This window comes from Papaver somniferum, chromosome 3 (genome assembly GCF_003573695.1).
Source record: "Papaver somniferum cultivar HN1 chromosome 3, ASM357369v1, whole genome shotgun sequence".
NCBI lineage: Eukaryota > Viridiplantae > Streptophyta > Magnoliopsida > Ranunculales > Papaveraceae > Papaver > Papaver somniferum.
Window position 1 is genome coordinate 146719427 of NC_039360.1, and position 11224 is coordinate 146730650.

Below are 11224 nucleotides of genomic sequence, written 5' to 3' on the forward strand. Positions count from 1 at the left end.
AAACCCTAAAAGCATCCCAAGTTTATTCTCACCTTCTTTTCCAAAGTCTCTTTAGTAGAAGTTGGTGGGTTGAGCATAAAACTATAAAAAGATTACGTCGGGTCTCATGTGGTAGAAAGTTTTCACTAGCCTAATTTCCCCTTTTAAATATGGATTATATATAAAAAATCAATTGTATTATCTACAACCAACACGTCCGTCAAATACTGAATCAGATACGTATATCAAAACTAAAATGTGCCATTCATTGAATTGGATGCGGAAATGGTGAAAACCTCCATGCTCCCCCATACTGTGTGTTAAAACAGAACCTTAAAAGCATCCCAAGTCTATTCTCACCTTCCTTTCCAAAGTCCCTTTAGTTGAAGTTGGTGGGTTGAGCATAAAACTAGAAAAAGATCGTGTTGCGTCTCATGTGGTTGAAGTTTTCACTAACCTAATTTTCCCATTTAAATAAATCCATTGAATTATCCACAACCAACCCGTCCGTCAGATACTGAATCAAATATTATGTCAAAATTAAAATGTGCCATTCATTGAATTGGATGCGGAAATGGCGAAAACCCCCATGCTCGCCCCTACTGTTTGGGGTGCGTTAACACAAAACCCTAAAAGCATCCCAAGTCTATTCTCACCTTCCTTTCCAAAGTACCTTTAATTGAAGTCTGTGGGTTGAGCATAAAACTAGAAAAAGATTACGTTGGGTCTCACGTGGATTTGTTGGTTTTAACTCTGTCTAAGCTTCGTACACGGCTCGTGTTTCTTCGTCTCACTCCTCCTGGTATGCTTTCTCTGACTCTCCTGCATACAATCTATACCTTAAGTGAGTTTGGTTGGTGAAAAACATCTCTAGAGTTTGCAGAAACTTGGAATTCATATTCTGAAGGTTTGGTTGTTTTATTTTAGATAGATTTAGGGTTTTCGTTGGCAACTTCATATACGGGTTTGTGTCATGGAGCTATTTACAACAAAACTTTACTGCTTGTGCAGATAACATATTTGATGATTTATCCCAGAGAAATAAATGCTTTTTTTTAATGGTGATCGGGGTGTTGTACATTGTTGAATTATTTTCTTCTGCATGCAAAACATGTTTTCAAATGTTGATATTTGAGGTTAGTGAAAACTCTATAGTGAGCACAAGTAGCCAAAAACAGTAAAACCTATACATTTCAAATGTTGATATTTGAGGTTAGTGAGGGTTTTCTCAGTGCTCAAGGCATACTACACTTCATTAAAACAGAAATTGAGCACCTGATCTATCTTTTTAGAAACCAATTTGTACAAAGTCTCTGTAGTTCAATACTCTTAATTTGATTAAGTTTTTTCTGTACTTTTTCTAGTCGGAATGAGTTCACTTGCCTTTAGTTCAGTTTCTTTGGATGGTCGATGCATTTGGAAGGTAAGCAAATTTTTGTTTCTATGTAAAGTCTGATTTTCAAGTTCCATTTGGTCTTGCTTTGCTTAATAGAATCAATAATTTTTTTATAGAATGAAGTGAAGAGATCAGAGCTTAGCTGGGGATATGGACGGAAAATGTCTGTTGGAGCTTCGAAAACTAATTCTCAGTATTCGGTCAACATTGGTGTTCTTGGAGCTAGCGGGTATACTGGTTCCGAGGTGAATTAATTTTATCTCTGTTTGGAATGATGATGAGATGCTTATACCTAATCTGTGAATGTCTTTGCAATTTGGTATAATGAGTATGTGGTACACAATTTGTAAATGTTAAAGCCAAAACAAATTTAAAAATGTAGTCCAATTTGCAGATTGTAAGACTCTTGGCGGATCATCCTCATTTTCGCATTACTGTTATGACAGCGGATAGAAAAGCTGGCCAATCAATGAGCTCTGTATTTCCACATTTGATCAAGCAAGTATGATTTGTCACATCTTTCAAACTTTTTGGTTTGAATTTGGTGATTTATCTGTAGCGAATGTAGAGTTCTCATAGGGAAAATCATGGTTATCGGTTATCACAATAACATACCGTTAGAAATGGAGTACTCAATTTACCTAGTTTCTGAGCTGAAAAGTTATTCTATAGTACATTTTTCATGGATTTTTTTGGCATTGTTGTGGTTGGAAGTCTGAGGTTTAGTTGGGTTAATTTACAGGACTTGCCAGATATGGTTGCTGTCAAGGATGCAGATTTTTCTAATGTCGATGCTGTATTTTGCTGTTTGCCGCATGGAACAACGCAGGTCTGCTTCCTTTTACTTATTGGGGATGTAATTTCGATAAATACACTCAAAGTTATTTCATATAGATAAAAGAATCTTATTGTGTGCTGTGTTCTATAGGAAATCATTAAAGGCCTCCCCAAGAATTTGAAGATTGTCGATCTTTCTGCAGTATGATATTGGTGCACTTTTAGTGAATTATATTTTACAAGTTTCACACTTTTGGTGAATTATATTTTACAAGTTTAAAATTACCTAATTTGCATACTAAGCGCTCATTCCATTTCAAAAGTTGTCCAGTAAGATACATGAGATTATCCTGCAGGACTTTAGGTTGAGGAATATTGACGAATATCAAGAATGGTATGGACAGCCTCACAGTGCTCCAGATCTGCAGGTTTCTTTCTAATTGTTTTATTCCATGCAGTTATTTCGTCATGTAAGGTGTTTCTGAGTTTTGGTTGTTTAAAATTAAAATAATACAACTTCTTCTTAAACGTCATCTAGTAGATTCTTATTTAATGTATAGCCAATCTGCTTATGGTTGTGAAGTATTTTTTAGGCCCTAGGGATTATATACCCTGTTCGCATTTGTACTTCTACTAATGGGTTCCTTGGTGTCTCCAGAAAGAAGCTGTTTATGGTTTAACAGAGGTTTACAGGAAGGAAATTCAGAATGCACGTTTAGTAGCTAATCCCGGTTGTTATCCCACTTCAATTCAACTTCCTCTTATTCCATTAATGAAGGTTTGCATCAACCTCTTTTATTTGGCATAATTGTTTGTTGTACTACAGATTAGTCATTTGTGTTTTTGTTGAGTCTCTGTTCAGGGTTGCTTTTGTACTTCGCTTCTCTTCTGTTCTGCTAGTTGTGCAAGCATCTCTGTTAGCTTAAGCTCAGTTGTGATAGCTTCCCCTTTCCTTTCTCCTACTAGACTGAGCTGATAAAATGAATCCTCGTGTGTGACTAGGTATGGGGGAGATGCATACTTGGTTATCTGAAACCAAACTTTCCTGAACTTGTAATTCTGTAGTATAGGATGCATGCTCTCGTTTGCATGCCTTTCGTTGTGGTTGCAGTTTTTATGCACAGCACCCATATACGAAGATAAGTGTATGTGGTCAATGACTATTACTCATTTTGCAGGCTAATCTTATAGAGCTGAGAAACATTATTATTGATGCGAAATCTGGTGTAAGTGGAGCAGGTGAGGGTTTCACCACCTTCTTTTGGACTTTCAGAATACATGGCAGAGGTTACTATTGCATCATTAAGACAAATTTTTGTATTGGGTGTATCTTGCAGGACGTGGAGCCAAGGAAGCAAACTTATACACTGAAATAGCTGAAGGCTTTTACTCGTATGGAGTCACAAGGCATCGCCATGGTATATCTTTAGCTGATGTGAACTCTAAATGGAATGGTTTTTCCATGTTTTTGCATGTTGGATGACTTGACATCATAGTCACAAATATATTAGAATATGTGAATTTTGATATTCACTTCTGGTTAGTTACTGGTGTCTAGAGTCCATGTGACTTGCTAAAGAGACCTGCGACCAAAAAGTGCCTTTTTTTCAGCTGGATATCCAAATGTAAAATCTTCGATCTTTTGATAGTAATGGTCTATTTTTGTAAAGAGTCTATTAGGGACCAATCACATTAGTATGTAAAAGCTTTAGAAGTTGAATGCAAGTAATATACAGTCAGTTAAAGATGTTTAATTCCGCCCTTTGCTACCAGTTCCAGAAATTGAGCAAGGTCTCTCTGAAGCTTCAAAGTCGAAAGTAACAGTGAGCTTTACTCCAAGCCTGTCGCCTATGGTATAGTCACTTGAAATCTGCGAAGTAGATTTAGTCTTATCTGTTTCTAGGAACCAATCAAGATAACGTTGAATGTTTTTGCAGAAACGGGGCATGCAGTCAAACATATATGTGGAAATGGCTCCAGGAGTAACTGTTGATGATCTGAGACAAAAGTTAAGCATCTCGTATAAGGTATTTTCTTTGCTATTAAGGCACATTTCGTATAATGCATCAGTTGACTTTCTTTTTTTCTCATTGTATAATGGAGTGTGCGTTTACTTTGATAGGGTGAAGAATTTGTTGGTCTTTTAGAGAAAGGAATAGCTCCTAAAACTCAACATGTTCAAGCATCTAACTACTGCTTTATGAATGTGTTTGAAGACCGAATTTCAGGCAGAGCAATTATAATATCCGTTGTATGTAATTATCCTCTTCCCAGTTATATTGATCAACACATTCTCAAAGTTATGCTGTACTGAATTCTCACAACCTTGCTGCAGATTGACAATTTAATGAAGGGTGCTTCCGGTCAAGCGTTACAAAATCTCAATCTGATGATGGGATTTCCCGAGAACACAGGGATCCCTCGCGCACCTGTTTTCCCTTAGCAACTATTGGAAATCATCCAATGTAGCATGTGAGAAATTATCATGTGTTGTACTCTCTGATACTTAAGATACCAAGTTCCTAGTAAAAGAAGCTAGGGAACTGTTTATTATTCTACACCTATAAAGAGCTTACTTATGAATTGTGGAGGATCTCGTCTTGTATTATGCAAACATCAGTTACACTCTGAGGTTGGTACTTTTGTTTATTTGTTATGTGTTTTTCTATTTTTGCTAAATCACCGATTTTGTTACCAAAGGCAACTAGATCGACTACAAAAGCAGCCCCCAATAAAGGAGTAACCCAAATCTGAAACTCTTGACATAAGGCAATTATAATCCCCTGGTTTAATTACCTTCTAGTCATTTTCCTGATAGATTAATCATGGAATGGGATCTTTATTACTAGCACTACCATTTTCAATATTCACCCCAAGCGTGTAGAAATATCCTGGACTTGCTTTACTCACTTTAGGATCTCCACCGTATAGTTATTCAAATTTGATAGTTTTCATTTGAGGGAGGTGTACTGTAATGGTTCGTTAGAAACTGTTTTAATTGTTGTACAAGAGAAACTGTTTTTATATGGAGTATGAACACGACATTTAGGTATGAACACCCGGTTTCTCTTGGGGCTCTCCCTGTCACAGGAAACACACAGTATTTTGTCCCAACATGGTATAACAGAATTAGATTGTTCATACATGATCATTCCTGAGGACCACTTGCATTGATCTTTATGTTGGCATATAAAAATGCACCATCATCTAAATTCAAAAGTTGTGGGGTTATGAAATAAATCATTATATTAGTAAAATTAATCACGCAACTAAACGTGATTTGCATTATGCTCATGCTGTGGGGTTTCAACTCTCATGGCGATTCTTCATTTTGTCTTTTCGTTGTCGATAACAACATCGTGGGGTCTTCAGGTTGACGTAGGAAAACTTCTGCGCTCCTACACCATCATCTTCCGAAGTTTGCTTTCATTTTTTTTATTTATCTCGGAATTTGACATGAAATGTTGATTAAGATTCAAGCGTGGCATATTTCTGAATGTGGATTTTCCCACTACTGCTATAGGTGCTTATGTCATTTTCTTTGCGATGTGCGCTGTGACTGAAGATAAATAAATTTCTATCATACATCATTGTCTTAAGGCTAACTCTAATGAATGTCAAATTCAGGTTTTAACTTTCGGTTCGCGTCATCTTGAATTGGAGGTTAGCTCTCGTAGTTTTATTTCATTCGGCGAAGATCAGGCCAGAACTAATAAATGAAATCATTTTGGCCAGCAATACGCCTAATTATTTGGCGGAAACAGCAGAGTCGCTGAATCACCAACAGATCTATCCATCTAATGGACGCCACAATGTAATTTTTCCACAAAATTGGTTAAAAATATCAAAATCAATAATTTCTGGGTGAAATGGACAGTTAGATTTTGATACTGTTTAAATGGACAAAAATGTAAAAATAGGCAGGATGTAATCAGTTTCATCGTGCCCATTTTCAAATATTTTTTCTTATTTTTAATTTACACAGGATGTATCCAGTTTCATCCTTGCTATTTTTTAAATTTAAGCTAGTATGAATCCAATTTCATCTTTGCTATTTTTTTTTTATCATTTCACCCAAACTATTTTGTACTCTTCCATTTGAACCGTGATTTAAAAATATTTCGACAAATAACCCATTTTCCGTAATTTTCCTGCGTCAAAAGGTTGTGCGTAGCGAATTTAATTCAACTTTTGCTTGATCGTCCACTTGAACGTGGGATTGAAAGAATGTTTTCCAACTTGAATCTTGAAGTATGGCCATAAGAGTTAACCCAAGGGATGTATATGAAAAAGCACGCCACAAGCTTACCCGTTTCTGTCCACAGAAATGTTGAAAAAACTTTGTAATTGGTCATTTCTGGTGCTCAAAATAAGTAATACTATCTCCGTTTTTGGAAAAGTGTTACTTTCACTTTTTCATTTTAGCTTAAAAATAGGCCAAATCAAAAAAGTGAAAGTATCACTTTTCCAAAAACGGAGGGAGTATTACCTAGTTTATCTCTCTATTCACATAAGGCATTCCTACATCTTCTATTATACTGTTGTACTAGCCTTTGGGAGCTTAGGATGGTTTGGGGGCTGGTTTTGATTTCTACTAAGGAACTAGATAACAATCCGTTTCTCCGGTACTGCTAGTTTATCCAACATCTTCATGAATTTTCTAAGTTGGTTAACTGGATGTACAGTACACAATGAAGCGAAACTGAAATTCTAGATATCAAATAGGGCCTATCAAATATTGTATGCCACCATGATCCAACTCTCTGATCTAAAATGCCCTTCGATAAGAAAAATCCACCTTTGTCCAAAATCTATATATAATTGCAATCCAAAATATATTTCCTGTTTCAAAATTTACTAGGTGAGCTAAAATTTGTCTCCCGGGACTAAAATATAGACTAGTAACTGAAGTGCTTAAGCTCTTTTATCCAAACTCGGTCTCTTCATGCTCTTGAACCCGTTTTTACTCTTCACTATTAGACATTAATTGATCTTGAAAAATGGAAGTTTTCCACCGTAAAAATTACTCTTAAAACCGGATTATACTATGGAACCCTATAACACCTGTCATAAAACAGTATATACCTGGCATTGGATTGGGTCAAAACACGTTTCAAGAGACATATCAGTAACATATTTGTGAAGTCCATATAACGTGAAACTCAAAAATGCTTTCCATTGCTTCAACAAGATATTATTCTTAGCCATTGTTTATTTATTATTTGGATTTTTCATCTGATGATAAAATTTTCCTAATTGGACTTAACTTCTAAAGAATGTCAGATTGTTATGCAGAATCCATTTATGATCACCTAACTTTTAACGGTTTGCTACTTTGGTTTGTGTTTTTTCAAGAACTTTTGTTTTTGGAGATAACCTAGGTAGGTAGGTAGGTAGGTAGATCGATAGAATGATTTACTAGCGTTTTTTGAATGATGTTGAAGAAAGTTTGTTGGGGGATGTTGTTGTTTTTTAATGAAAGCCTGTGTATCATTGTTAAATAAAAAACCATCTATAATCATGGTTTGGTTCTTATTTTTTTCAAGAACTTTTGTTTTGGGTATTGGAGATAATCTAAGGACTAGATCACAAGAATATTTGGATCTTCACATGGAAATTGTGCATCTTAGATCATAAAGAAACCCTTGGAATATTAAAACTATTTCATTTAAAGTGACTTCAAAATCTGGTCTTGGTCTTAGAAACTAGATAGGCATGGATTTCTTTACCTTAAGTTGTGTCAGTCAGAAATTCCCCCTGTCATCCTCATCATCTCTCTTTATCTCTGCTCTCAGTTAGGGCTTTGTTTGTCGGACCAATGAGTGATCAACCACATGGAACCCATCGCAGGACATGAACTAAGTAGTCCTGCAAGAGGATCTTGTCCACCTTATCGCTTTTGTCAGGTGAACTTCCGATAGATATCCCCTATCTTCGGCTAACGTTTTTTTCTCCCTTTCAACGGGAGTGCCTATTAAAATCAACCGGATTACTCCTCTTCCTGCTTCATCTCAGTTTTCGTCGGTCTTCTGCCCTGTGAACTTCATTTGCATTTGCATTTTAGAGACATAGAAAATGATGAGCCATACCAAAGAAAATGGTTACCGTCCCAAGAGAATATAATAACATACAGTTTTACTGTACTATTATTATACGGAGATAAGATGAATTACAGTTTTCTTTGAGAACAAAAATTAAGACAATAGTGTATGTATGCTGGACTTGTATTGCTAATTATTGATGAATTTTATCTATTTTCATTTTGTCAAGCATATGTCATTTCTCTTATCAATGTTTTCGTTTCAAAAAATAGGCTTGTCACATATACAAATTACATATGAAACAAATTTATTTTTTAAAATGAATGGAGCATTTGGCTTTTCCTTTTGATTAGTACTAATAAACAAGATAAAAATGATATGTGCCTTTATAATTGGGACAAATTTAATATAGATTTCCTTAGAACAAGGGTAATAAGATAAATCGTTTTGCCTATTAAAATCCAGCAGTTGTGGATTTAATGACTGAAAAGCAGAGAAATTGCTTTATGTGTATGTTTTTTCTGAAAGACAAGAAGTATGTCGTCCCAACCTCTCTTTGCCGTCTAATAAATATTTTGAGACCCAACATGTACGATGCTATCTTTTCTACGAAGTAAAACTCAAATTATAGATAAAGGTGTTTCACTAAATTTGTTCAATAACCCTTGAAATCTTTTTAAGGGGTGTAGAAGTCATGTAAAATGATAATATCCGGTAATTTTTAAGATACTTTTCAAATATTCTAAATTGGATATTTCACCCAATCTTTTACTTTCATATAACTGATTTTAAAAACAAATACCTAAACTAGCATTTTTTATTCATTTGGGGCATCGGTGATTAACAACTACAAACGGGGTTGGAACTTGGACCCATATAAAAACTTCATGCGTCTAACGCGGTATTTTCGCCAAATCATTTTTTTTTGTGTTAAAACGGTAGAAAGAATTTCACGGAAGTTTCAAAAAGATAAATTAAGAAGCGGGAACGTTCCACCATTCCTAAGAACAACCAGAAATTCTAGTATACCTATCTAGTCAATAAACTAAATGATTATAATTTTCTGAGAAAATAAAGTTTAATATCAGTCAAACTATCAACCACATGATTACCACATTGGTATTAACAAAGGCTCGATGCCTAAAAGTGAAAGTATTATAGGATCAGTCCAAGAATGAATAGACTGATGATTAGAGAATTTAGTTTAAGTTTAAGTAATCAACACATGATGTATCTAGATACATTAACCAATAATACATGATGTACATCCAATGATGCTATTGTTTTCGATTACAATACATGATGTACTCCAAGTTTCATCCAGCGAAAATATATGATGAAACCAATTTTAACTAGATCTAAAACATGATTAAACCAGTTACATCCTATTTAAAATCCATATGAAACCAAGTTTAACTCAATCGAAATATGATGTAACTAGTTTTAACTTATATAAATCACATTGTGTTAGATAACTCAAACTAGTTTGGAAATATTAACAAGAGGTGTTGTCAACAATTTTATAGTACTATATGAACCTTTCCCTTAACAATTTCATAGCATATATGTAACCGGATTGAGAGCAATTTTTTTGTTTATTAGTATTAGTCCACGACGTTTGATACTTAGTATATAAAAAGAAAATTATGCTAATGAAGCATCAAATAATCTATTATCAAGCACGCATTAGATATAAAAGTTCGAAAAAACACGTGCACATAATTGTAGAGGAGTGTAATACTGTTTTAACCATGTACGTAATTATTATTGCTAGAGCGTCCAAAGATGTAATTAATAAAAAACATGTACATCATAGATTAAACCTGGATCGAATCATAGTTTAAACATGTTGAAACAATATACTACAGATTAAACTTGGATGAAACTGTCATATGTAACCAAATTAGCGATACACGAAATAGCACAATGCGTATACATATCATGCTCTGCATATTGGGCATATTCTCATATAACTAAGATAAAATCATTTAAAGCCATGTATATGCATCTCTGAGAAAAAGAGAAAAAGATTAGGGTTTAAAACTTAAGAGCTTTAGGAGAATCATGGGTTATTTTTGTGAAACTATTCTAATTGATTCCAACCCTAATTAGGCATTTAAAAATCTTTAATGGTGGTGGAGTTGTTGTTGGAGTTTGTAGTAATTAATATTGATGTGTTTGACGGTGGTAGATACTGTTGATGTCAATGATCGTGCAAACAATGGAGAGATGGTGGAGATTTTAAAGAAAAAGAGGTGGTGGTGGTTGCTGATGATTTTACAGATGATGGAAGAGAGCTGGTAGTAGTTTGATGATTTTGGAGATTATGAAGAAAAAATAAAGATATGATCGATGTTTTCTAGGTAATAGGAAAAAAAGACATGCTTAAAGGGTATTTTAGTCAGTTTCTGTTTAAAAAATTCATGTCCATTTCACCCATGTCAATACTTTATCCGTCCATTACAACCTGGTATTTAAATTTTCTGGGCATATGACCCATTTTCTGTAAGGTCTTGGGGGAATAATTCCTCCCACAATAGCTTCTTTTTGGCAAAGTACGTAAATGTGGAGAAATTAATACTCCTCTATATCTTTTGCTCTTAGTAACCAAAGCCTTGGAGATGGTATCTTGTAAGATTAGGTCTTATGGACATTTAGCTTGGAATATGGAAAAAAATTGTGACTTAAACTAAATTTTCAAGCTGGTTCTTAATAAGCAGCGGTAACAAACTTTGAAAGCTAAAGAAAAACGCTAAATAATTTTATGTTGTCGGACGAGAAACCCTAACCCAATAGAAGACCCTTTTCCTTTATTTTTCTCGATATTTTGTTTTATCATTTACCTCTTAGGTCTCATTTTTCAATATTTTTCAGATTTTTATTCTCTCCTAAGTGATAGTTAAGCATTTTAATTTTACACTTGGATTCCGCAAGATGTAATTTCTTGGCAAGTCTAACATATCCTTGTTACAATAAAACCTCAGTATTATCGGGACCATGTAAATTTATTCTTATACTATATAGTTTATTA

General features: G+C 34.6%; 1 protein-coding gene across 3 annotated transcripts; it reads left to right on the forward strand.

Moving 5' to 3' along the window:
* Positions 1-621: 621 nt before the first annotated feature.
* LOC113357637 (probable N-acetyl-gamma-glutamyl-phosphate reductase, chloroplastic) lies at positions 622-4827 on the forward strand. Of its 3 annotated transcripts, none has more exons than XM_026601077.1 (14): positions 622-886; positions 1344-1402; positions 1492-1620; positions 1770-1877; positions 2118-2204; positions 2304-2354; positions 2509-2580; positions 2811-2930; positions 3331-3391; positions 3490-3570; positions 3926-4005; positions 4090-4179; positions 4275-4403; positions 4488-4827. In XM_026601077.1, exons 2-14 carry the CDS (start codon positions 1349-1351, stop codon positions 4593-4595), a joined length of 1170 nt encoding a protein of 389 aa, XP_026456862.1. In that variant the 5' UTR covers positions 622-886; positions 1344-1348; the 3' UTR covers positions 4596-4827. The 3 variants fall into 3 exon arrangements, with proteins under 3 accessions (XP_026456862.1, XP_026456861.1, XP_026456863.1); XM_026601076.1 differs by having other exon boundaries at positions 623-781; XM_026601078.1 differs by lacking the exon at positions 622-886 and adding an exon at positions 1004-1115.
* The last annotated feature ends 6397 nt before the right edge of the window (positions 4828-11224 follow it).

What these genes read in the sequence shown, in the direction of transcription:
- LOC113357637 (XM_026601077.1), top strand. Translation starts at nt 1,349, where the DNA reads ATGAGTTCACTTGCCTTTAGTTCAGTTTCTTTGGATGGTCGATGCATT. An exon ending in AGATTGTCGATCTTTCTGCA is followed by an intron (nt 2,355 to 2,508) that starts GTATGATATTGG and finishes ATTATCCTGCAG; the next exon opens with GACTTTAGGTTGAGGAATAT. An exon ending in ACAGTGCTCCAGATCTGCAG is followed by an intron (nt 2,581 to 2,810) that starts GTTTCTTTCTAA and finishes TGGTGTCTCCAG; the next exon opens with AAAGAAGCTGTTTATGGTTT.